The sequence below is a fragment of the Stegostoma tigrinum genome, chromosome 13 (genome assembly GCF_030684315.1).
Source record: "Stegostoma tigrinum isolate sSteTig4 chromosome 13, sSteTig4.hap1, whole genome shotgun sequence".
Taxonomy (NCBI): Eukaryota; Metazoa; Chordata; class Chondrichthyes; order Orectolobiformes; family Stegostomatidae; genus Stegostoma; species Stegostoma tigrinum.
The window spans coordinates 26,044,481-26,072,288 of NC_081366.1; the positions used below are offsets into that span (position 1 = coordinate 26,044,481).

The 27,808-nt window shown below is 44.8% G+C and overlaps 1 protein-coding gene across 1 annotated transcript in view; it reads left to right on the plus strand.

The window, feature by feature from the left end:
- Window positions 1-449: 449 nt before the first annotated feature.
- The window catches only part of LOC125458168 (PDZ and LIM domain protein 4-like), a 116,331-nt gene continuing 88,972 nt past the window's right edge, over window positions 450-27,808 (plus strand). The window contains exon 1 of the mRNA XM_048543133.2: window positions 450-676. Coding sequence (XP_048399090.1) covers window positions 584-676 — 93 coding nt within the window. The 5' untranslated portion in view covers window positions 450-583. The remainder of the gene's footprint in view (window positions 677-27,808) is intronic.

The window sequence follows — 27,808 nt, forward strand, 5'->3', positions numbered from 1 at the left end:
CTGCAGTCATTTTTGCATTTGTATCAGTGCCAATTACATTATAACTATGTTCTCTGGCTTTGCAAGCTTCTGTCAACGGGCGCAATGACTCCTAAACCTACTCTGCTGATATAAAAAGAGGGAAGCTGTGAGGAAGCTGTATAGGATTAGGACTGTAAAAGGGTTATGCGGGTGGTTTCTGCAGCTCTGGGAGGAACGTTGTGAGGCAGTTATCTGAGAGGCTAAGAGGGATTGGGATTGTAAAAGGGTTGTGTGGACGGTGTCTGCGGTTCTGAGAGTCAGGCAGCTGCTCTTGGTAGAACTACAATTCCCAGGGTGTTTGGCGGGTGTTCACACCTGCGTGGAGGGAAGCTCCCCAGGGGTGGTCGCCTGGCAACGGGACGGCCGAGTTGTCAGTCAAGGGCACGTGACCGCCTGCGGGTCTTTGTTCTGAGTGGTGCGGGGTGAAGGAGATGATGTAATGTGGAAGCACTGAATTTAAAGGCAGGGCAGAGAGAGAGTTAGATTGCTGCAGCTTTCACTCCTACTGGGAGTCAACGAGTTTGTTTCAAGTGTCTTCTGGAGCGACAGTTGCAGTTTAAAAATGCCACATCCTGTGACCCTCTACGGACCGTCACCTTGGGGCTTTAGATTAGTAGGGGGCAAAGACTATAGTCAGCCTCTAACTATCTCCCGGGTAAGCAACAAAGTCTCCTCAAAGGAAACACATTTGAACATTTTTTTTTCTCTCTCTCGTTTCACAGGAGGCTCTCGAGTGCTAACTTATATCATTTTTCACTATGCTTCTAACGATGACTTTGCAGCATGTGAAAGAAACTTGCAGGATTACTTGTGACAAAGTGGCTTAAATTCTTTCAGACAAGTTACTAGATTCTTTTTTAAAAAGACGTACGTTTATTTGAGTGAAAAGGCAAATCCCTACTCCCTAAAATTGTTATTCTTATGAAATCATGTCCTTTTGAACCAGGTGTTACCAGAAGAAACTCATCGTTTGCTTCCCGCACCCCCATATGGCTGTACTAATATTGTTTGTGAAGTGCTATCCTGTTACCGTTTGAGTTCCTTTTATTGGTACTGTTACAAAAAGGATTATCTTGTTCACACAGGTTGTCGGTTGCTTCACCTCGTGAGCATTGATATACTTGAGTTTTAATTATTTAAAATAGTGACATTATTTTCTGCGATTGTACTACAATAAAAACCCAGTGGTTTCTTGAATAGTTTAAATAGTAAATGCAATACGCATACTGTATACACGAAGAAGGTTCAGTCTTCGACTGTTTGTTGCTGATTGCAACAACCTTCTCTCAAGAAGCGGGAGAGGGGTTGTTGGTAATGACTTGAATAATGGAAAACTGATTAGAGAGTATTGTATATGAATGCATGTAATTGTGAGTGCACTACTTGGATGAAAGAAACATTTCATTTTGGAAGAATTTATAGATAAGCTAACTTGCCGGTGAGGTTATAGTTCAGCGTCGCTAGCGAGTTATAAAACGTATAAGATTGTACTTGTGCTGCATGTTAAAATCAGTTCATTGAAATTTATTGATGGGTCGAGTTTTTAATGGTATATTTTGATTTGGTTACAGCTTAGCTAAAGGCAGCTTGCCAGTTGCGATTTCCTGTGTAGACTTGGTATACATTGAAACATAAAACTTTAAACTTTAGAATTTTGTTATATATCGCACATGAAATAAGTTCTCGGAATAAGCCTATTGTAATTGGTTCTGATTTGTTGTTTTCTTTTACTTAAATTGGCCCAGAATCAAGTTACACTGTACAGTACTGACCTGATAACTGAGGCCACTTATGTAGTTTAAATCAAAATGCCAAGTTTTTTTAAGTTGTTTAAATTTTACCAACTGGTAGGGGGAAGAATACAATTTTTATGGTACTTTGTAACCTTGTACAATTGGACAAAACTGATTGTAGAGCCTTGAAACTTAATTCTGTGTAATATCAATATCATGTGATTGTTAAAGTGCTGGGGCTTAAGTTGAAACCACTATGCAGTCCAGTAAGTAGAACTGGATGATTTTTGACAATTTTGAGTCTGCTGTAGATGCAGTTCTAATGCTTTCAACTAATGAAATGGCACAAAGGAAGATTTGTTATTCTTTTAAAATGGATGTGGTCTGGAATAAGTTAGTAATAGTATTTATAAAATACTGGCAGCTATTTTACTTTATATTTTTGAAATGATGTTCATATCCTATACCAATTTTTTAAAACCAGCATTTTAATGGTGGGAAAAAAATCTTTATGCTTTTTACAGCATTTTTTAATTACCAACTTGAGAACAATGTGATAAAATAAATTATTGGTCACTGGAATTTCCCCTTTACATTCACCTTCTTGAATGTAGGAAAATATCCAAAGACAAAACAACATTCTAGTAAAAGTATGGTCACGTAAACTTAGACACAGAACATCTAAAAAAAATAGAATAGTACAGCATAGGAGCAAACCCTTTGGCCTACCAAGTCTGTGCTGACTATGATGCTATTCTAAACTAGTCACATTTGCCTACATGTTATCTGTATCTGCCTGTTTGTGTGTTTGTTTTAAATGCCACTTTGAACATTGCTATTGTATGTACTTCTGCTGCCTCTCCTGGCTGTGCATTCCTGGCACCTAGCACTTTTTTTTGAAAAAGAGACTTCCCTTGCACATATCATAGAATCCTGACAGTGTGGAAACAGGCCCTTTTGGCCCAACAAGTCCGCATCGATCCTCAGAGCATGCCACTCAGACCCATCTTCTCAACCCCCCCCCGCCCAATAACTCACCTAATCTACACATCTCTGAGCACTACAGGCATGGCCAATCCACCTAGCCCACACATGTTTGGGCTATGGAAGGAAACCGGAGCATTTGGAGAAAACGCCACACTGGTATGATGAGAATGTGCAAACTCCACACACAGTTGCCCAAGGGTGGAATTGAACCCGGGTCCCTGGAACTGTGAGGCAGCAGTGTTAACCACTGTGCCACCATGTTTAAGTTTTTTTTTGTCTTTTCATCTTCCTGCTACTATTTGACACTTCCATCCTATTCCTATGTCTCATAATTTTATTTGCTTGTATTAGGTTGCTCCCTCAGCCTCTGCTCCAGCAATAACAACCCAAGTTAGCCCAACCTGTCCTTGCAGCTAACACACTCCAATCCAGACAGCATTCCCGGTAAATCTCTTCAACACCCTCTCCAAAACTTCCATATCCTTCCTATAGTATGGCAACCATAACTGCACACTAACTTAAGTTTTAAATGGCTGCAGTGTAACTCGCCAACTTTTATACTCTGTGCCCCTACCAATGAAGGCAAGCATGCTATATGCCTTTACCATCTTATCCACTTGTGTGGAGACTTCCAGGAAGCTGTGCACTTGGACCCCAAGATTCCTCTGTATATCAATGCTCCTAAGAGTCCTGCCATTTACTGTTTGTTTCCTCTTACATTTGACCTCCCAAAGTACATCACCTTAACACTTCTCTTCAGATTATTCTCTGCCCAACTATCCAACTGATCTATACTCTGCTATATTCTTTGGTAACCTTCCTTACTGGCCACAACAGCGCCAATTTTTGTCATCTGGAAAATCACTAATCAGACTACCAACATTTTTATACTAAACACTAGCAGTATTCCTTGTAGACCATTGGATACAGACCTCCAGTCATGAAAACATCTTCCACAACTGCCCAGAGATAGTGACAACTGCAGATGCTGGAGCAGGAGACAGCACAGTGTGTAGCTCGATGAATGCAGCATCAGAGGAGCAGGAAAGTCGAAAAGAAGGGTCCTGACCCATAACTGCCCTGTCTTCTACGTTCAAGCCAATTTTGTGTCCAACTTATTAACTCACTAGATTCCACGTGACTTGATTCTGTCAACCAGACTGCTGAGGGACCTAGTCAAATGTTTCAGTAAAGTCTGTGTTGACTGACCTCCCTTGCTTAGTTGTCATCTTCGCTTGCTCAGAAAAGCTCAACTAAATTTGAGACCAAACCTCCTCCCGCACAAAGGCATGCTGACTATTTGTATTAGGTCCAATCTTTTCCAAATGCAAGTAAATCCTGTCCCTAAGAATCTTCTCCAATAACTTTCCTACAGTTGATTCCCTACTCGCTGGCCCTACTCACTGTGTTGCCCTTCTTAAAGGAACAACATTAGCTGTTCTCCATTTTTCTTGGACATTGCTGTTCAGGCCCCAGTAATCCCCTTCCTTGCCTCCCTCAGTATTCTGGAATAGAGCCCATCAGGCCCCAGGGAATTTATCTTAATGACTTTCAAGGCACAAAATGCCACCCCCTCAATATTAATATGCCCTAAAATGTCAGCATAATCTCTCCCTAATCATACTATCATCCGTGACCTCCTTTGTTGAAGACCAATGCACCATGCTCATTAAAGACCTAACCCACTTCTGGCTGCGTGCGCGCACACGCATTCTTTTATTTAGCCTTGATTGAATCCACTCTTTACTCATTTACCTTCTTTTCCTGATTATATGTATAAAATGCCTTGATTATTTAATTCTACTTGCCAAATACATTTCATAGCCCCTCTTAGCCCTCCTAATTGTATGTTTAAGTTTTCCTGCTTCCTCTTATTCCTTAAGTCTGGATGGATTTCAGTTTCCTAAACCTGACATAGGCTTCCTTTATTTTCCTTTTGACGAAACTTTCAATATCTCTTGTCATCTGAGGTTCCTGAATCTTACCATCCTTATCTTTCATTCTCATAGAAATATGATAGTTCTCAAGTCTGATCAACTGGCTTTTAAAATACTCCCATATGTCAGATGTGGACTTGTCCTCAAACAGCCAGCCCTGCTTTTAATTTCTCCAGTTACTGTCTAATTTAATTTGCTACAACTCAGCACCTTCACCTGTCTGATTCTGATCCATTACTATCCTAAAGTTTACAGAATTATGATCAATGCTCCCACACTAAAACTTCAATCACGTGGCTAGGCTTGTTCCCAGTGCAAGGTCTTGTATGGCCCCCTTCACTAGTTGGACTATCTATATATTGTTTCAAGAAACCTTTCTGGATGCACCTAACAAATTTGCCCGCATCTAAGCTCATGGCACTAAGGGAGTCCTGGTCTATATTAGGGAAGCTAAACTTACCCACTACAACCACGTTGTTCTTGCATCTTGCCATGATCTGCTGACATATCTATCCTCCTATCTTCCTGCTTGCTTTTCAGAGGCCTACAGTATAACCTCATACAGTGTAATTTCACCTTTTTTGTTTTAAAACTCTAGATTTCTATCTATATGGCCTTGGCTGATTTTTGTTTTAAGGAGAGGTATTAGAATAGGATTAGTCCTCGGGCCTAGATGGTTGAACGTGAGATGCTGCTTTAGAGATGTGTTAGATAAGTAGTGTTCTTGAATGCTTCTAGAACTCTGACACTAGAGATGAATGCAGAATAAAGATAATGATCAATTGGATGTTTTGATACTTGCTGCAATGTACAGTGGTGAGCATTGAGATAATGTGCTTGCTGAGAAGAATAAGTATTGCTACATTGCATGCAGCAGAGATCTGGTGAAGCTGGCAGGTGGAAGATCAGCTCGTAGAATATTAGAATATATGAATCTGGAGATGACAAGAATATGGTAGATGATTTCAACAGCTGATAGCCTAGACTAGAGCTGAGAGATTGAATGAATGTTCGGGAGGAGCAATTGAACAGTCTTTGTGGATGTGAGGTACTCAAATGGCATCCCAAGGTTGTAAAGTCAACTTTAACTTGACACATTGGCTGGGTGATGAAAAATAAAGGTACAGAGTTTTGTTAGGTGGATTGCAATGAAAATTAATTGGAGGATAACATCAGGAAGCACAAAATTTACAAGATGCTTCCTGTTATCAAACCCTGTGCACGCACATGTGTGTTGCCGATGTCACCTTACACAGGGTCCAAATGCAAACACCAAGGATTATGGCATACTGATTCTTTAAGCAAGTAAAACTTTTTTTTGTTCATATTTCAAACTAGTTGTGTCTATGAAGTGAGATACTTACCATCCAGATCATCTTGACTAAAAGAATGTGGAAACTGTGTACATCATGGCAATAACTTGGACAAGAGGCAGAGGTTAGATCTTTAAATATCTTGATTGGGGCGGGGGAGAGAGTATGTTAGATTATTTTGTATAGATGGAGTGAGAGTCGAATTGAACCAGTAAACGTTATTTCCAAATTTAATGTGCCACTTTTATGCACTCCCTATGTCTGTAACGTGGCAACTTTAGGACCAGGCCACTACTAGCTGTGGGAGGACAGTGTTAGTCATGAATTTGTAGATGGCATCAGTGATTTCTTCCTGTGTGAAGTTCGAGCATTGAATTTCTGATACTTCTCATATGCAGCTGAAAGTAACAAAACCAAGTTATTTTTATCAACATAGTACAATTTTTAGTTATTGCAGCAACAAGAGCACTTCACTAAAGTAAATGCAAATACAGACTGGACATGTGCACACCTTGACCTAGACCTAAGTAGTGACTTTACATAGACAGGAACTGGAACCATGCTGCAAGTGTGAACCACCAGAGGCTGCTGAGTTAGGGAAGTACACTCTATAATTTGGATAGGTGAGTCCACTTTCCATTATTTGTAATTGTGTCTAATTCAAGTATCACTTTGTGATATGGCTCATTACCAATGTAAATAAACAGCATAAATGCAATGCATTCTTTCAGGAGAATATCTATCACGACAACAGCATATGTTTTAAAACAGGAGATTTTTTTTTGTTTTGTGGATCTCTGATTTTTCTGTAGCTGGTTTTTTGTTTTTTTTTGAGGCTATTTTGAGCTTATGCATACAATGGTCAGGCCACACTTGGAGTTACTGTGGACGCTGTGAAGCTGAAAAATGCATTGAGGACCTTGCATAAGTAAAGATCAAAAATGTTCCAACTGTGATGCATGGCTTCTAAGGAATGACTTTTTTAAAACAAAATCATCTCTAGACAAGAGCTTTAAAGAAAAATGGGATAGTGTTGCTGTTCATTTTATGTATATTTAGTGATGAAATATTTGAAGTGGAATCTTGCGTTCCAGGTGCTGTGATTTCCCCACGCAATCCAAAGAGGTGCAGGTTAGATGGATTGGCCATGCTAAATTGCCCATAGTATCCAGGGTTGTACAAGCTAGGTGGATCCGCCATGGGAAATGCAGGGTGACAGGGACAGGGTAGAAGTGGGTGGGATGCTTTTTGGAGAGTTGATGTGGACTCAATGGGCCAAATGGCCTGCTTCCACACTATAGTGGTTCTATGTTTGTTTTCATTTCTCCAATTAAGATGGTTCAGTTGTTGTCTGTTTTTTAATAGCCCTTCAAGTGGGCATGGGGTTGGAAATCGGTTAATCTGGCTACAGCATGATACACGCTGAAGGAAGTAAGTATGAATTCAGTCCCTGCACTGGCACTGGTAGTTCCACTGCCGCCTCTTTACCACACCCTTGTGGAGTGCTGCCCTCAAGCCAGTAACCAATTGGAGAATGCCATTGGTTCTTCAGAGACCAGTTGGCTAACTGCAGAACCATCTCTTTAGAGGCTAAATGGCCTTAACTCCCTTCTGACTTCTAAACCCATCTCAATGCCGTATGTCCTCTCTACTGTGCTCGTCCAAAATATTCAAAATCACTTACTCCAAAATACTTGCTCAATAATAATGAACTGTTCATTTTCAAAAATTGTTTTGAAATTTACTCTATTGTGATAGCATTAAATATAGAATGCTAATCCTTAAAAAGATAGTTACATATGGCTAGTTTGTTCTTAATCTTGGTTTAAGATACTAAAGTCATACCTGTGGAATTTTTTTTATTATTTTGTAAGGATAAATCTGGATGAGGTGCTGCATTTTGGAAATAAAATCCAGGACAGGGCTTGTACACTTGAACAGTAAGGTCATGAGGAGCGTTCCTGAACAAAGACCTTGAAGTGCATGTTTATAGTTCCTAGACAGTGGTGCCACAGGTTGAAAGGTTAGTGAAGGAGGAGTTTAGTATGCCTGCCTTTATTGGTCAGTGCATTGAGTATAGGAGTTGGATGGTCATGTTGCAGCTGTACAGGACGTTGGTTAGGCCGCTATTGGAATACTGTGTGCAGTTCTGGCCTCCCTGCTATAAGTGATGTTGTGAAGCTTGAAAGAATTCAAGAAAGCTCAGACCCTCCCTGGCAACCTACGGGCAGAGGCTGAATAGACTTTTCCCCCCTCTGGAGTGTCGGAGGCTAAGCGGTGGCTTTACAGGTTTATAAAATTGAGGGGCATGGATAGGGTAAATAGCCAAGGTCTCTTTCCCAGGGTGGGGGGAGTTCAAAATTAATGGGCATAGGCCTAAGGTGAGAGGGGAAAGATATGAAAGGGACCGACAGGGCAACTTTTGCACATAAAGGGGGCATGTGAGTGTGCGTACAATAACAGCATTTAAAAGGCATCGGGATGGTTACAAACGGGAAGGGTTTAGCAGGATTATAGGGCAAATGCTAGCAAATGGGACTAGATTTAATTAGGATATCTGGTTGGCATGGACGAGTTGGCCCAATAGCTTAGTTTCTATGCTTGTATATCTCTATTACTCTAATCCTGCTGGTCTGTTGGAGGAAGAAAGCAAATGCACTTCTTTGAATTGTCTGAGGTTTCACTTGTGAATTTTATGGTGAAATACTACTTAGTCAAATCTTTTATAGAAAAGTAAAATAACAGATTTCATATGTATAGATAAACCTGGGTGCAAACTATTAAAACAAACTGACTCTGATTACTGTGCTAAGCATGCTCAGTCCTTAACAGGACAGCACATGCCTGAACATAACAGCTTTTTATATGATACATGAATGAATGGCAAAGAGTTGTGGAGTGAATATTTATTGAATTGCATGAAAATAATTACTGAAAGCAACTACCACTTGAACGTGTCCAAATTGGAACTTAATTTTACAATTAGGTATGTTGTTGGACATTTAAGGTTCAAAGGTCAAAAATTTGCATCTGGTGGCATTCTGGTTAGCAATTTGATAGCTGTTTTGTCCACACAGTGCATTTGGAATAGAATTCACTACAGAGTCTACTGTCTCAGTTTTTTTAAAAATAAAAAAGAGGATTAAATGATCTTCCTGTTGTAAGAAGAAACTAACTTTGGAGAGAATCAGGTCTAACAGCATCTGTCAGAGGGTGGAAGAAGCAGAGTTGATGTTCTGGTTACTTTTCATAGTCCTAGAATCATACAGCATAGAAACTGACCCTTCGGTCCAACTAGTCCATGCTGTCAGAATCTTTTGTGATAGCTTTGGACTTCTAGCAGAATTGGGGCAGGGCGACAATGAGTGGATAGTGGAGATGCAGCCGAGAGAGCGAGAGATTAAAGGGGTGGATAATTGGATAATGGGCTAAATAAATGATGACGAGTGGGGAAATGGGCAAGGTGTGCTGAATGCAATCAACATAATACAATGGGCCTATGAGTACATGAGAATAGATGACTGCTCCAAGCAACCTGTGTCATAACAGGACTGGATCTGAGAGTGGGCTTACAACAAAAGGAAGGACGGAATCCAGTTTTGTTATTATTGAACTCTATATGTTGAGTGCTACACACTTTTTTAAAATTCTGGCTTTTTCTGACTAGATCGCATATACCTTTTGTCAGTTTTTTTTAGGTTTTGCATGAAACACAATGCATAACAGATGGATCCTGTTTCCATTACCAGATTTGAGTTGCTGGAGGATTTATCATTTAGAAAATTTTTTTTTTCAGGTCTTATTCATGGATGATAGCTTGCCAGGTGTGATGATGCCAGAATGTTCAAGTATACATTTCATGGAGAGGTCAAATAGATTCACCATACCTCTCAATTATCCTGGCATGAAATCTCCCTTTTGAGTGACCGAGACATTGGAACAGACTGCACTATTGCTTATAAGCCAGAAAGCAATGCCTTTAACTTTGTCTTCCAATTGACTGTAAAATTATACAAACATAATATAATTTGACTTCAGTTTATGAAAGTTTGTCAGTGCAGAATTAAGTTTAATTGACTGGAATGTAGTGTATTAATTGAAGAACAGCTAATGTACACAGAACAGAAACACTATGGTAATGAGTGGTCTTTTCTTTCACTAATTTTGTTTTAAAATAAGGGATTTATTTTAATTTGGTTCTGTCAACTTGTATTCAGACGATAATTTTTCATCTTTTAATTGCAGCAGATCATTAAGTTTCTTTTTGCAAAATCTACAGAGAATAAAACATACCCTCATTTCTGATTTGCCAGCATGGTTGACATCTGACTAAACTAAAATTGCTCAGGTCTGCCAGCTTGGCTCTTCTGCTACCTCCATGATTTCAAATTGATGATGTCCCATCCAGCCGCCAGTGATATCCAAAAATTTTCTTTGGCTGAAAGTTAACACCAGGGCTCCCCTTCTCGTAGCCTGTCACCAAATGCTTACCTTTTGCCTCTGGTTCTGTCTTGCCTCCTGCTGTCTCCGATCCAAACTGTCTTAAGAAATAACTCCATGAAGACTGATGTCCTGTTACCAAGTTACTATTGCATGTACAAGTGAAAAAAGTATGTGACACTGATGCAGCTAGCACAAAAACGATTACTAGAGTAAACAGAACCCCTGACAAGCTCTTGTTATGGATGTGAGTTTGCTCGCTGAGCTGGAAGGTTCGTTTTCAGATGTTTCGTCACCTTTTTTTATTTGAAAAAAGTACTTTATTCATAAGATGTACAAAAAATAAAACATATTTATACACCCACTCAGTAATGCAAGCTGCTCCGGGTTACCCAGGGGGTACGTACACCAACTAAAGGAAAAAATAAACAAAGAAGAAAAAAAAAGCAAAGAAAATAACCCAGCAGTCGTCAACTCGCACAGTCCCCGTTGGCCCCCTGACCAGTTGAGGAAGGCGCCAGCTGGGCCCAGTTACCAGATAGGGCCCTTTTTCTATTCTGGACGAGGGGGTTCATACGGTGGTCTTTTCCCACCGCGCCTTGGCGGCGGCTGCCCCAAGCTTTAGCGCGTCCCTCAGCACGTAGTCCTGGACCTTGGAGTGCGCCAGTCTGCAACACTCGGTCGGGGTCAGTTCTTTCAGCTGGCAGACCAGCAAGTTTCGGGCAGACCAACGAGCGTCTTTTACCGCATTGATGGTCCTCCAGGCGCAGTTGATGTTGGTCTCATTGTGCGTCCCGGGAAACAGCCCATAAAGCACGGAGTCCCGCGTCACGGAGCTGCTCGGGACAAACCTCGACAAATACCACTGCATCCCCCTCCAGACCTCCTGCGCGTAGGCACACTCCAGAAGGAGGTGATCGACAGTCTCGTCCCCCCCGCAGCCACCTCGAGGGCAGCGTGCGGTGGCGCAGAGATTCCGGGCATGCATAAAGGATCTCACTGGCAGAACTCCTCTCACCGCCGGCCAAGCAATGTCCTTGTGCTTGTTTGAAAGTTCCAGAGATGAGGCATTCTGCCAAACGACTTTGGCAGTCTGCGTGGGGAACCACACAACAGGATCCACCCTCTCCTTTTCCCGAAGGGTCTCTAGGATACTACGTGCTGACCACTGCCTGACGGCCTTGTGGTCAAAGGTGTTTCCTTTCAAAAATTTCTCCACGAAGGACAGGTGGTACGGAACGGTCCAACTACTCGGAGTGTTGCGCGGCAACGAGGCCAGGCCCATCCTTCGCAACACTGGGGACAGGGAGAACCTCAGTAAATAGTGACACTTGGTGTTTGCGTACTGAGGATCTACACACAGCTTGATGCAGCCGCACACAAAGGTAGCCATCAGGGTGAGGGTGGCATTCGGTACGCCCTTTTCCCCCATTTTCCAGGTCTTTGTACATGGTGTCCCTGCGGACCCAGTCCACCCTCGACCCCCAAATGAAGTGGAAGATGGCCCAGGTGACCGCAGCGGCGCAGGTCCAGGGAATAGGCCAGGCCTGTGCCACATACAACAGTACCGAAAGCCCCTCGCACCTGACAACCAGGTTCTTACCCGCGATGGAGAGGGACCGGAGTGTCCACCTGCCCAGCTTCTGCTTCAATTTGGTGATACGCTCCTCCCAAGTCTTAGTGCACACCCCAGCTCCACCAAACCAAGCACCCAGCACCTTCAGGTAGTCTGTCCTGACGGTGAAGGGGATGAAAGAGCGGTCGTCCCAGTTCCTGAAGAACATGACCTCACTCTTACCCCTATTGACTTTGGCACCCGACGCCAGTTCAAACTGGCTGCAGATGTCCAATAGTCTACTCACCGACCAACGATCGGTGCAGAAGACGGCGACATCGTCCATGTACAGGGAGGTCCTTGACCTGAAGGCCTCCGCTGCCTGGGATAGTCACGCCCTTCAGGCTCACGTCCTTCTTGATGGATGCGGCGAAGGGCTCCACACAGCACACGAACAAGGCAGGAGAGAGCTGGCAGCCCTGCCTGACTCCAGATCTGACAGGAAAACTGTCCGATTCCCACCCGTTGATCGAGACTGCGCCAACGATGTTGGTGTGGAGCAGCCGGATCCAATTGCGGATGCCCTCCCCGAACCCCAATTTGGAGAGGATGTCCCTCATGTAAGCATGAGAGACCCTGTCGAAGGCCTTCTCCTGGCCCAGGCTGACGAGGCAGGTGTCCACCCGCCTGTCCTGTACGTAGGCGATCATATCCCTGAGAAGTGCAAGGCTCTCAGTGATATCCCTGGACGAGCTGACCAGAGCCCTCCAGTTCATGGAGAGGAATAGGACTCCCGGGAGCGACGGCTTAGCGGTCGAGCTGTATTACGCTCTGTGGGGCCTGGTCGGCACAGCATAAGTTTGGTCAGGGTGAATCACCGCCTCCAGGACAGACCTGACCCAGTTGGCTATGACCTTGGCCAGGATTTTGTAGTCCACTTTCAATAGTGAAATGGGACGCCAATTCTTAATTTCTTCCCTCTCCCCCTTCCTCTTCTAAATGAGGGTGATGATGCCCTTCCTCATGGACTTGCACATTTCCCCTTCCCGAAGCGCACTATTGTACACCTCCAGCAGGTCCTGGCCGACCAGGTCCCACAGAGCGGAATACAGCTCGACCGCTAAGCCGTCGCTCCTGGGAGTCCTATTCCTCTCCAAGGACTTGAAGGCTGTGGTCAGCTTGTCCAGGGATATCGGCCGGTCCAGCCACTCCCTCGTGCCGTCGTCTAAGACCTCCATGATAGACGACAGGAACGACTCGGAGGCCGTGCTGTCCGTGGGCTTCGTGTCGTACAGTCCGGCATAGAAGGATCTGCTGATCCTCAATGTCGGGATGAGACAACGTCACCGAGCCGTCGTCCTCCTTCAGCCGGCTAAGCACAGAGCTCTCTTTGTGCACCTTCTGAAAGAAGAAACGTGAGCACGTCTTGTCCTGCTCCACGGAGCGGACCCTGGACCGGAAGATTATCTTGGAGGCCTCCACGGCTAAGAGCGAGGCTTGCTGGCCCCTCACCTCGCGGAGGTCCTCTGTGACATCGACCCCCATCAACTGCAGAAGGAGCAGGTTCTGCACCCTTTTCTGGAGTCGCGACAGCTTTCCCCGCCTCTCTCTCGCCTTCCGAACACCCTTGAGGACAAAGAACCTCTTGATGTTCTCCTTCACCGTCTCCCACCAGTCGCCCGGAGACTCAAAGAGGGGTTTCACGGTTCTCCAACTGGTGTACTCCCTCTTAAGCTCCTCGACCATTCTCGGGGGTCAACAGAGTCATGTTGAGCTTCCACGTCCCCTTGCCGGCCTGCTCGTTGTCCTGCAAGTGACAGTCGGCCTGCAGGAGGCAGTGGTCAGAGAAGAACGCCGGTGGACCTGACCGAGAACACCTGTGACACAAACAGGAAGTCTATGCTTGAGCGAATCGACCCGTCTGGCCGCGACCAAGTGTACCTCCACTGCGCTCCGTCTGCAGGGGTGCTGAAGACGTCAAGGAGCTTGGCGTCCTTCACCGTGCCCATCAGGAATCTGGACGTGACGTCCAGTTGACTTCTCTCTCTCTCTCTCTCTCTCTCTCTCTCTCTCTCTCTCTCTCTCTCTCTCTCTCTCTCTCTCTCTCTCTCTCTCTCTCTCTCTCTCTCTCTCTCTCTCTCTCTCTCTCTCTCTCTCTCTCTCTCTCTCTCTCCCCCACGCCGGATTGTCCATCTGCATCAATGCTGCAGTTGAAGTCTCCGCCTCGGATGACTGGCCTGGACGTAGCCAGCAGGGGTGGAAGCCGCTGCAGGACGGCCAACCGCTCACTCCGTACCACTGGGACGTACACGTTGATCAGCCTCAGGGGAGTGTTCCTGTAGGTGACGTCAGCCACTAGGAGGCACCCCACCACCACCTCCTGAACTTGAGAGACGGTGAAGTTGCGCCCCCGCAGCAGAATAGCCAGGCCCGCGGAGCGACAGTCGTTACCCCCGACCAGATTGAAGGCCAACAGGTTCCAGACGCCGGACCATTTCCCGTACCTGCCGAGGTGCGGTATCCCGCACTCCTGCAGAAACAGGAGGTCCGCCTTTGGTGGTCAGGTAGGCCAACGTGGACACACATCTTCCGGTGGACTTGACACTGCGCACATTAATGCTCGCAACTCGTACCCCCATTGTGGGCAGTGACCGCAGTACCCTCCAAGTCCAAGGTCCAGCCCCTCCATCTGTCCCTTCATGCCCATTGCCCGGGCTAACTGCTGGACGCTCTCCGGGCTCAGGAAACCATCCGTGCTGCCTTCTGGGTGGCATCTCTTTTCCCCCCCACCCACATCAGGGGTACGGAGGCAGGAGGGTCCGGCTCCGGGTCAGGCTGGAGAAGTGCTGTTTCCTCCTTCCCGCCTGGAAGTTCCGGTGTGCCCTCCAGTGCCCCAGCAGCACGTGACTGGGTGTCGGAGGCAACCTCAGGACGCCTCCCGTCACCTGGAATCGTGGTGCTGCTTTCCTTCTCCCTGGAGATCTTTTAACTTCTGCTTCGGGCGGGGCCTCTCCGAATTCCCCCTTGTCAGAGGAGCTCTTTTGTAGCTGCTGCTTCCTGCCTGATGGTTGCGGTCCCTGGGCCTGCCGACACACCTTCCTCCTCGCTTTCCGGACCGTCGCCCACTCCCCTGGGTCCCGTGTCGCTGCCTCCATCGACTCCGGGTTGTCGGGGCGGGGAGCAGAGCCTGCAGGGGTGCTTTGCTGGCCTCGGGCCCATCCTGCGGGCGTGGGCCCTCCTGCACACTAATGGGGTCCTTGCTGGGCCCTGGCGCCTTCCTCTCCGGGGGGGCTGGCGCCGCATTGCCCCTGCCGGCGATCTGGGCATAGGTGGTCCCCCGCTGCGGGCATGCCCTATAGAGGTGGTCCGCTTCCACGCAAAGGTTGCAGCTTTTCTCTTGCGGGCAATCCTTTGCGAGGTGTCCCTCGTTCCTGCAGATGGTGGCTTTGCAGTCAGCCGCCTTGTGACCTGACCTACCACAGGCATGGCAGATTTTAGGTTGCCCTGCATAGGTCAGGTAGCCCTTGCTCCCACCGATCGCGAAGCTGGACGGTGGGTGTACAATGTTCCCGTCCGCGCCCATCCTCAGTGTCACCTTGACCTGCCCCTTACTGGTCCAGATGCCAAAGGGGTCCATGATGTTCATTAGGTCCCCTTCCACCTTCACGTACCTTCCAAGGAAAGTCAGGACATCAACTGCTGGCACATGCGGGTTGTACACATGTACAGTCACCATACGGCTCCTCTGCGCTGGCATCACACACAGCGGGACAGCGGTCAACACAGAGGGGGCCCTCGCCTCCTTTCTCCTTAAACCTCCAGGAAGCGCTCGCAAAGATTGGCACTCCTGTGAAGGTCGCATCGTAAAAACCTCCGGGGAAATCCTGCAGGCAGTAAATGTCCGCAGCAGCGAACCCGCAACAGTCCAACAGGACCCTCTTCGCGAAGAAGGTGCATTCCACAGGTGCACCTTCATCCACCTTCTTTACGGAAACACGGATGGTGTTCCGGACCCCCTCACCTGGGGCATGAGCACTCGCCGCAGCCATCGTTGCAGGTTGGCTGCTCCCCTGAAGCAGTGTTAGGCCGAAGCCAGCATTAAGATCCACTGGTCGCAAGGGTGCACAGCGAACCTGACGTCTTCCTTTCACCTCCAACACAGCACTCTCCTCCTCTCGGTCCACAAGCGAGTGGGTCTTTATTTTGTTCCCGATTGTAAGCTGGTTCACTGAGCTGGAAGATTCGTTTTCAGACGCTTCGTCACCATTCTAGGTAACATCATCAGTGAGCCTCCAACGAAGCGCTGGTGTTATGTCCCGCTTTCTATTTATCTGGTTAGGTTTCCTTGGGTTGGTGATGTCATTTCCTGTTCTTTTTCTCAGGGGATGGTAGATTGGCTCCAAGTCAATGTGTTTGTTGATGGAGTTCCAGTTGGAATTCCGTGCTTCTAGGAATTCTCGTGCGTGTCTCTGTTTGGCTTGTCGTAGGATGGATGTGTTGTCCCAATCAAAGTGGTGTCCTTCCTCATCTGTATGTAAGGATACGAGTGATAGTGGGTCATGTCATTTTGTGGCTAATTGATGTTCATGTATCCTGGTGGCTAGCTTTCTGCCAGTTTGTCCAATGTAGTGTTTGTCACAGTTCTTGCAAGGTATTTTGTAGATGACGTTCGTTTTATTTGTTGCCTGTATAGGGCCTTATAGGGACAAGAAATAAAATGAACGTCATCTACAAAATACCTTGCAAGAACTGTGACAAACACTACATTGGACAAACTGGCAGAAAGCTAGCCACCAGGATACATGAACATCAATTAGCCACAAAATGACATGACCCACTATCACTCGTATCCGTACATACAGATGAGGAAGGACACCACTTTGATTGGGACAACACATCCATCCTACGACAAGCCAAACAGAGACACGCACGAGAATTCCTAGAAGCACGGAATTCCAACTGGAACTCCATCAACAAACACATTGACTTGGAGCCAATCTACCATCCCCTGAGAAAAAGAACAGGAAATGACATCACCAACCCAAGGAAACCTAACCAGATAAATAGAAAGCGGGACATAACACCAGCGCTTCGTTGGAGGCTCACTGATGATGTTACCTAGAATGGTGACGAAGCGTCTGAAAACGAATCTTCCAGCTCAGCGAGCAAACTCACATCCAGAACCTCAACCTGAGCTACAAATCTTCTCAAAACTCGCTAGGCTCTTGTTAGCCAGGTCTCCTTGATTAGAATTGTTAACCTGTTCCAATCAAGGAAATCATATTTAATGAGAACCACGTGGATGATCTTGTTCCAAATCACTGCAGTTTGTATCTTAGAATTTTTTTTTAAACCCTGAATGGAGATCTGGTTCTCCTATTATGTGTCTCATCAAATGCAACCAAATTACAACTATGACTTAAGCAAGCAACATCATAATGTTGTGCTGGCATCCTTGCCTATGCTGTTTTCTGTGTAACCAGGCTGCCTGATCCTAATGCTGTCCTGGCCTGATTTTCTGCCACCTCCATTCTCTCTCTGAAGTTTAAAGCTTCTGAAACCCTGCTTTGCTTTGCCTGACAACAATTCCTGCTCATTGCTGACCTTGCATTGTTTCCCATTCCTCAAGGCATTTTCATGGCTTAATTATCTTTTGAAACTTCTTCCAGTTCTACAGCCATTTTCCGCTCACCCTAACTCCTGTGTGTTTGTTCTGATTTCTTGTGCATCTTTTCACTCCACTGTCATGATTTGCCTTTTTTGTTTTTTGTTACACCTCTAAATTCATGATATATCTCTTCCTATTGTTAATAATGCCCTTTTTTTTAAAGCCCACTTTCTCAGCTGAGCTTGAGCTTCATGACCTAATAATTTCTCCATTTTGTCTTGGTATCGTGTGCTTTATGCACCTAATGAAGGAGCTTGAGTCATATTACTCAGTTGTTACTTGGAAATGTGAAGATTCTCTTATAAGATCAAAAGAAGCCAACCACCCCTGTTTTTTTTATATAATCTATCTTTACCATCCATTTCAATATCTTTCGAATAAAGTTAACCAACTCCCATCGAATGATACAACTTAAATCATGATCAGTATATGGCTGAATTTATTAAATTTATAACATTTGGAGGCTGTCGGTTTTGAATCTGTTCCTAAAGTTCTGAAATATGCTATTTGACCTGTCTTGTCCATTTGGAGTTCTCTCTGAAAGATTCATTAGCTCTTCCCTTTCTCTGTGTAGCCCTTCAAATTTTCATCTCTCTTCAGTTATTCATCCAGACCCCTATCTGAGCCAATGCACTCCATATAGAATAATGAGATAGTCATGAATACAGTGATGTAACCATGACATCAGTGATGTGCTCGGCTCCAAGGAGAGAAATGTGACCAAGCTGTGCCACGGAGATGTACTACTGCACCGTAGTACGTATATTGTATGAATAATAGTTCTGCAGAAAGTGCTGTTTAACTTACAAAGTTAGACTATAATTATTTGCAGATAAGAGACTAACAGTTACCTGACAATGACACATCCAAAAGCAGACTCCAAGCCATTCCAGATCATAATTTTGAATGAGGATATGAATATCTGAACCCCATAATACATTTGTCTAAGGTAAAAAAGATTTAAGCTCTGATCGACATCAAAATAATATTTCTAAAGTGTTAACTGTAAAATAAATAGCTTGTAGAGTATTTTTACATCTAAAAAGTTTGTTTTTTTTTCTTGTCTAAAACATCAAGTTTCATGGCATAGCTTCCTTCAATTAACCCCTAGCTGGTTTGATTTTTCTCTTTGAACGCTGTGGCCTCTATACGGCCTTCACTCTGCAGGGAGCACAAACACCTTTTTCCTGTTTCTTTGCCTCATGGAATGCAGGCTTCACTGGTGAGGCTGTGTGAACCATTATTGTTGTGGGTCTGGAGTTATGTGGTCCAGACAAGTAAAAGATGGCAAATTTCCCTTCCCAGAAGAACACTTTCTGATTCTCATGGGTTGTTTTTACAATATTTGATAGCTTTATTATTGTGACTAACTAACTTTTTTTTTGTTGTGAACTTGATTTTTACCAGGCTCCCCTAATCTTCATTACTCGTTTTAGCAACATTTACTACAGTACCACTGGTACTCATTTTCCCAGGAATAGTCTTGCAAGTCTTTTCTGGCCCTACTTTTAAAACCTTTGTATTCTTCCTAAAGTACTAGCTCCAATTTTGGCAGTTACCTAGGCCAAACCAATGTTTTATTATAACTTCCTTGGACTCCATGCTTCTAACTCATTAAAATAACTACATTATACTCATTCCTACAGCCAGTCAATGTCATCTTGAAGTTTGTCACTGTTTTGCTCCCCATTCACAATGCCCTCAAATATTGAATCTGTGTTCTCCCTTGAGATTAAATTGTACAGAGAACAGTGGCCCTACTGCTGCCTTGTGGGTGTATCTGCTACACACCTTTCTCCAGTATGAAAAACGTCCATTCACTATGATTTACTCTTGGTTGTCACTCAGCAAAATGTATATCCATGCTGCCATTACCCATTATTTTTTACTTTCCATGGGCTTCAGCTTTGCTCCAAAACCTCTTGTATGTCATTTTTGTCACACTCTGGAATTTCACATGCACATTATTGCTTTCTGTTAGCTCATGCGTTAAACAAGATTTGCCTTTATAACAGAACCATGTTTGCTTATTGTTGTACCATCCAAGCTTTTTAAAAGTGAAAATTACAACTTTGAAGCAGGCATTTACGTGTATTGGCTCTGAAAAAAAAATTTCATGTTTCCAGCCTAAGTCACAACCTTCCTCATTGCATTACTTTCAAGAGTCTAAGGTCATGTGATTGCAAATGTGACTAGCAAGCTGAAATAAGGTTGAGAAATCCCTGCTTAACCACCAGATAGGCCATAAATTACCAACTTATTCTCCAGTTAAAAGTCAAGCCATTAGTAGTGACAGTTTGCCTATAGAAATGCTTTGAAGCATGGAAATTTTAAAAAGAAAATCAAGTGAACTTGGGAAAACTAATGAGGAATATAAAAACTCACAATAAGAACTGTTTTTTTATTTTTAAAAAGGAGAGGTCAAAGTGGACATTTAGTTCTTGGAAAATGAATCTGGGAGGTGTTTATGGGGAACAAGGGAATGAGAGAGGAGTTAAATATTTTGCATCAGTCGTTACAGTGGAAGATTCTTTGGTATTAATGAGATATTCAAAGTATTTGGGAGACGAATTAAGTATCATCACAACAGAATTAGTAATACACAAACTAATGGGGCTAAAGTCAGATAAGTCTAAATTTGGTCCTGAAAGCTTATATCGTCGGATCCTAAACAATGTAGCTGCAGAGGCAGTGGATGTATTGGTTGTAATTTTCTTAAAAAAATCCTTCTTGTCTTCTGAAAAAATACAAGAGGACTGGGAAGCTGCCAATATGACACTACTTCTCAAAAAAAAAAGGGGAGGCAGAAATCATCTAACCACAGGCTGAATAGCCCAAGATTTAATGTTGGAAATGTATTGAAATCAATAATGCAGGAAGTCATAAAACATTTGGGGAATTCACAACCTGATCAGGCAGGGTCAGCACAGTTTCTTGAAAGGACAATCATGTTTGACTTTTTTAAGGAAGTCTGAACCAGAGTATATTTAGGGGATCCATTAGATTTGTTGTATTTGGACTTGCAGAAGGCATTCAACAAAGTACCTCTTTAAAAAAGTGACCTCATCACCTCAGGGGACCTCCCACCCACAGCGTCCAACCTCCTTGTTCCACAACCCTGCATGGCCCGTTTCTATCTCCTTCCCAAAATCCACAAACCTGCCTGCCCTGGTCGACCCATCGTCTCAGCCTGTTCCTGCCCCACCGAACTCCTCTCCACCTATCTGGACTCCATTTTCTCCCCTTTGGTCCAGGAGCTCCCTCCCTATGTCCGTGACACCACCCACACCCTCCACTTCCTCCAGGACTTCCAATTCCCTGGCCCCCAACACCTCATTTTCACCATGGACGCCCAGTCCCTATACACCTGCATTCCGCATGGAGATGGCCTTAAGGCCCTCCGCTTCTTCCTGTCCCGCAGGCCCGACCAGTCCCCCTCCACTGACACCCCCATCCGCCTAGCTGAACTCGTCCTCACCCTCAACAACTTCTCTTTCGACTCCTCCCACTTCCTACAGACTAAGGGGGTGGCCATGGGCACCCGCATGGGCCCCTGCTATGCCTGCCTCTCTGTAGGTTACATGGAACAGTCCCTCTTCCGCACCTACACAGGCCCCAAACCCCGCCTCTTCCTCCGGTACATTGATGACTGTATTGGCGCCGCCTCTTGCTCCCCAGAGGAGCTCTAACAGTTCATCGACTTCACCAACACCTTCCACCCCAACCTTCAGTTCACCTGGGCCATCTCCAGCACATCCCTCACCTTCCTGGATCTCTCAGTCTCCATCTCAGGCAACCAGCTTGTAACTGATAATAAAATGTGAGGCTGGATGAACACAGCAGGCCAAGCAGCATCTCAGGAGCACAAAAGCTGACGTTTCGGGTCTAGACCCTTCATCAGAGGGGGATGGGGGGAGGGAACTGGAATAAATAGGGAGAGAGGGGGAGGCGGACCGAAGATGGAGAGTAAAGAAGATAGGTGGAGAGAGTGTCTCCACCTATCTTCTTTACTCTCCATCTTCGGTCCGCCTCCCCCTCTCTCCCTATTTATTCCAGTTCCCTCCCCCCATCCCCCTCTCTGATGAAGGGTCTAGGCCCGAAACGTCAGCTTTTGTGCTCCTGAGATGCTGCTTGGCCTGCTGTGTTCATCCAGCCTCACATTTTATTATCTTGGAATCTCCAGCATCTGCAGTTCCCATTATCTCTGACAGCTTGTAACTGATGTCCCTTTCAAGCCCACCGACTCCCACAGCTACCTAGAATATACCTCCTCCCACCCACCCTCCTGCAAAAATTCCATCCCCTATTCCCAATTCCTCCGCTTCCGCCGCATCTGCTCCCACGATGAGGAATTCCACTCCCGCACATCCCAGATGTCCAAGTTCTTCAAGGACTACAACTTTCCCCCCACAGTGGTCGAGAACGCCCTTCACCGCATCTCCTGCATTTCCCGCAACACATCCCTCACACCCTGCCCCCGCCACAACTGCCCAAAGAGGATCCCCCTCGTTCTCACACACCACCCCACCCACCTCCGGATACAACGCATCATCCTCCAACACTTCCGCCATCTACAATCCGACCCCACCACTCAAAACATTTTTCCATCCCCACCCCTGTCTGCTTTCTGGAGAGACCACTCTCTCCATGACTCCCTTGTTCGCTCCACACTGCCCTCCAACCCCACCACACCCAGCACCTTCCCCTGCAACCGCAGGAAATGCTATACTTGCCCCCACACCACCTCCCTCACCCCTATCCCAGGCCCCAAGATGACTTTCCACATTGGCAGATGTGCAGGCGAACCTTTGCTTAATGTGGTATACTGCATCCCCTGTACCCGGTGTGGCATCCTCTACATTGGGGAAACCAAGCGGAGGCTTGGGGACCGCTTTGCAGAACACCTCCGCTCGGTTCGCAATAAACAACTGCACCTCCCAGTCGCAAACCATTTCCACTCCCCCCTCCCATTCTTCAGATGACATGCCCATCATGGGCCTCCTGCAGTGCCACAATAATGCCACCCGAAGGTTGCAGGAACAGCAACTCATATTCCGCTTGGGAACCCTGCAGCCCAATGGTATCAATGTGGACTTCACCAGCTTCAAAATCTCCCCTTCCCCCACTGCATCCCAAAACCAGCCCAGCTCTTCCCCTCCACCCACTGCAACCCAAAACCAGTCCAACCTGTCTCTGCCTCCCTAGCCTGTTCTTCGTCTCACCTATCCCTTCCTCCCACCCCAAGCCGCACCTCCATCTCCTACCTACCAACATCATCCCACCTCCTTGACCTGTCTGTCTTCCCTGGACTGACCTATCCCCTCTCTACCTCCCCACCTATAAACTCCTCTCCACCTATCTTCTTTTCTCTCCATCTTCGGTCCGCCTCCCCCTCTCTCCCTATTTATTCCAGAACCCTCACCCCATCCCCCTCTCTGATGAACGGTCTAGGCCTGAAACGTCAGCTTTTGTGCTCCTGAGATGTTGCTAGGCCTGCTGTGTTCATCCAGCCTCACATTTTATTACCTCTTTAAAAAGGTCAGTTATAAGAGTCCACAGTTTTGGAGTGGGTATATTGGTATGGATAGCGAACTGGCTCATGGGCAGTAAACAGTGGGGAATGAGGGATTCCTTTTCAAGTTGACGCCTGGGGTTCCACAGGGTTCAGTGCTGGGACCTCAGGTGCTTACAATAATATACTTCCTTTCTCCAAGTTGTTATTATATATGTACTGTAGCCAAATTTATAGAAAATACAAAACTAGGTGGAAGGGGGTTTGTGAGAAGGATCAAACAGTTTAGAGAGAGCAAGTAATCAGGAAAGCTCATGGAAAGTTGGCCCTTCTTTCAAGGGGATTGGAGTATAGAGTAGGGAAGTCTTTGAACCTTGTGCATTTTTAGAATTCAGAAGAATGGTCTAGGCCTGAAACGTCAGCTTTTCTGCACCTCTGATGCTGCTTGGCCTGCTGTGTTCATCCAGCATCTGCAGGTCCTACTATCTCTGAAGTAGTGTTGTTCCCTTCAGGAAAGAAATCATTATTGAAGGTACTTCAAATAAACTTTGTTAGGATAATCCCTGGTATGGAGGGATTGTCTTTTTGAGCAGAGATTGAACAGGGTGCGGTCTTTACACATTGAAGTATAGAAGAATGCGAGATGACCTCATTAAAACATTAAGGGTTTGACAGAGTAGGTACTGAGATTATGTTTGCCTACTCGGGTCAGAGGGCATGGCCTCATGATTAAGGGGTGCCAATTTAAGACTAAGATGAAGAATTTCGTCTGGGTGTTGAGTGTCTTTGGAATGTGTTGTGGCAGAGTCATTGCCTATATTTAAGGCCGGGACTGATGGATTCTTGATTTGCCGACTGTTCCAAGGTTACAGGGAAAATGCAAGAAAATGAACATGAGTGATGATTCAACCATGATCCAATTTAATGGCGTAACATGCTTGAGGGGCCAAATGACCTACTTCTGTTCCTATTCCTTCGGTGTTCCATAAGACCATAACAATATTACCAAATTTATTAAATCTAGATGTTTTTGACTCTGATTAAATCTTAGTGAAGATGCATTGATATTGATTTAAGATGTCTGGTGTAGGTTCAACAGGATAATGTAGATGCTGATAATTTAAAGGATAAATTAAGTAAATTTGCTTTGTATTCCTTTTGAGCTCTGCAGATTGAGGGGCAAAGGCAACCTAATTTGAGAAACGTAAAGTGATTTGATGGAATAAATGTAGAGCAATGTTTTCCTCGTCAAAATACAAAATTAGAATTGGTTTTATTGACACGTACTCAGAGTACAGTGACAACTTTCTAACTTTATCATTCACAGTGCCATTTTGGGTACAAATGTTAAAAAGTAGAGATTAAGTACAAATAATGTGCATTCTTTGGGACAAGAAACAACAGCAATAATCCAGAATTAGAAGTGAACAAGCAATGGTCCCTTTCTTAAAACAGCTTCTTCAGACTCTACTTTCTGACCTGAAACAGTGTTTATTGTTTTAGAGTCAAACAGCGTGGAAACTGACCCATTTTGTTGATGTACTGCTGGGGTCTGTTTAATTTGCACGCAAGACCGTTTTCAGTTATTTAAACCGGTGAAGCGGTCAGCATACTATTTTCAGAATTGAGGAACAACACGTCATCTTCCACTCAAGCACTTCTCAATCCTGAATTCCACATTTCAGAGCCTGCAGTCTCTTCTCCCTTTCTTCCTGTGCCTTTTTTTCCTACTTTCTTGGTAAGAGAATGTAACAGCATGCATTGGCTTGCGGAGAAAGGGTTAATTCTACATGTTATTGAATTCAGGTTTTTTTTTACGCCCAAGACCTGGGCAGATGCTTCTGGCTATTCAAACATAGATGGTCACTGTTGGATGCGGCTGTGACTGAAAGGGTGGGTCATGGACTTTGACTTTGGCTAAATGCTGTCATGCTTTTGTGGTGGTATATAATGTGGCACCCTCCTGTTGCTCTTGGCCTTAATAGACCCTCACAAGCTAAACTAACAAGAGCAAAATGGTTGCATTTTCTAAAAGCTTTGCACTATTTGCAAGTAGCTGGGAATGTTATCACTGGTCATAGCACCTTTTTGAAGAGTCGACATCACCTTTTTTTTTATTGCCAATAGCTTTTCCCAAGGTAACAGCTTGGGCATTAAAATAGTATTTTCATCACTAATTTACAGAGAATTTTAAAAGCTTCCCTATTTGTTTAATGAGCTTTTTGATCTTGTGCAAATGTGGTGTCTTAAAAGGTGTTCTCTGCAGAGTTGTGGCAAATCCCTCCAATGGGGCAGAACGATTCATACTTTTTATATTTTGCAATATCCTTGTCTAAGGGATTTTTTTTTCAAGTTAGAAACAACTGTCTGTTCGAAGTAATAGTATAATGGTGTTTTGGTTTGGAGTCAAATGTACAGCACGTAAACATACCCTTCAGTCCAACCAGATATCCTACATTAATCTAGTCCCATTTACCAGCATTTGCCCCATATCCTTCTAAACCCTTCTTATTCATGTACCCATTCATTATATGCCTTTTAAATGTAACTGTACCAGCCTCCTCCTCCACCTCTGTGGGTGGAGAGAAAATTTTAAATCTTTCCCCTTGTCACCTTTTAAACCTATACTGCCTAGTTTTGGACTCCCCTACTATGGGGGGGCAAAGATGTTGGCTATTCACACAATCCATGTACGTCATGAATTTATAAACATCCATAAGGTCACCCCTTGGCCTCTGATGCTCCAGGGAAAACAGCCTCCGCCTATACAGCGTCTCCTTGTAGGTCAAACCCTCCAGCCCTTGCAACATCTTTGAAGTTTCACAGCGTCTTTCCTACACTAGGGAAACCAGGATTGGATGCAGTATTCCAAAAGTGGCCTAACCAATATCCTGTACAGCCACAACATGAAACATGACCTTCCAACTCCTATGCTTGATGCACTGTGTTTATTGAACAGATTCTTCAGTTTCTTTGCTCTTACAGTTCTGTGAGGTCATTGTAATGTTGTATATTGTGTTTTATTCACTTGCACTTTTTAGTAATACACTGCTCAGAATGAAAGTACAAAGCATTAAAACTAGGCCCTTCAAGAGTATAATCATGATGCCATTTTCAGTCAGGCAAAATCTTCTGGCTTTTGTAAATCTCATAAAACAGCAACCAGTGAAAATGCATTACACAGCAGATTTGGGGACAGTTTGCACTTTTTTTATTTCAATCGTTTTTCATTTTAGAAATGGAGGAAAAATAATACAGGTGTAACAGGTTTTCAGAAAATTAAAAGTCAGAATTATTCTGCTCTTACATAATTCTCAACTCCCCTTGTCTCCTTGTTTCTTGCCTCTCCTCATAACTGAGGCTTTCCATTCCATGAGACTGGATAGTTTGGGTTTGTTTTTTTTCCCTGAAGCAGAAGAGGCTGAGATGGGGAGATCTGATGCAGGGGATGCAAAATTGAGGCATAGATAATGGAGATTGAGAATACATTTTTTTTTAATCTCTCTTCCACCCCCCCCCCTGCGAATCCCCCACAGCAGACATGTTTCAGATCAGTGGGCATAACTTTAAGGTGAGGCGAAAGTGGTTTTAGAGGGGATCTGAAAGAGGAATCTTTTCACACAGATAGTGGCAAAAATATGGGATGTACTGCCTAAGACGGTGGTGGAGGCGGGCACTGTCAACGTTTTTAAGACCTCTTCTAGTTGGTTCTTAAAATGCCAGGGTGTGATAGGCTATGAACCAAGTGCAAGTAAAAGGGATGACTATAATTTTTTGGTGCTTGCTGACTGGCATATACATCGTGGGCTGAAGGGGCCTGTTACTATCCCTCTTGACTCTGACCATTTCAATTTTTGCTTTGCTTCAACACTACTTGTACCATTTTGATCTCTTCTGGCTTCCAACCTGTCACCGAACCTCGCCTTCTTTACTCTCCTTCCCGTCTCTGTCCAAACACAATCCCCAGCCCCACTAGATAAGGACATTTGCTACCTCAAGGCTATTAAGTCAGCCTTCCTGCTCCCCTCTCAATACCCAATGAACAGGAGCTCCATTGTGCGCGTAACAGCACATTGAGCCTGTTTGAAAAATCACTGAGGAGCATTTCCAATAAAGTGTGGCTCACTTGACAAAATTGCCCAAGAGATATCGGGCCTGTTTTCAGTCTGGACATGCATCAATTTAAGGTATCTGAATACACCAGTAAGGCATTAAAACCTATGACATGAAGAGTAAATGGTGAGTAGAAAGTACATGAGAGATCCACCAAATAGATACACTGTTTGTTCAGAGCTGTCAAGGTGATGTATAGTCCATGCCCCCAGTGACACCCACAATCCCCCACAGTGAGAGCTAAGCATGGGAAAGAAGCTCATCAAGGATAGGGAAGCATTCCATACTCAGCAGAGGATATTTTGAAACATTCCTGAACTGACACCGTCAGTTCAACTTGAAGGTCATCACTTTCACCAGTAGCTCATGTGACTTTGTCTTGATCTCCTCTGAATTGCAGTAATGAATGAGGGGTCTCCTTGCTGCCTGCCACAAGCAGGTGCATTGTAAGCATCTCCCTAGATTGCCTCCTCTCATTGCTTGCGAGTCCCTTGTCACTTTGCAATGAGATAATGTTTTTACCCACGAA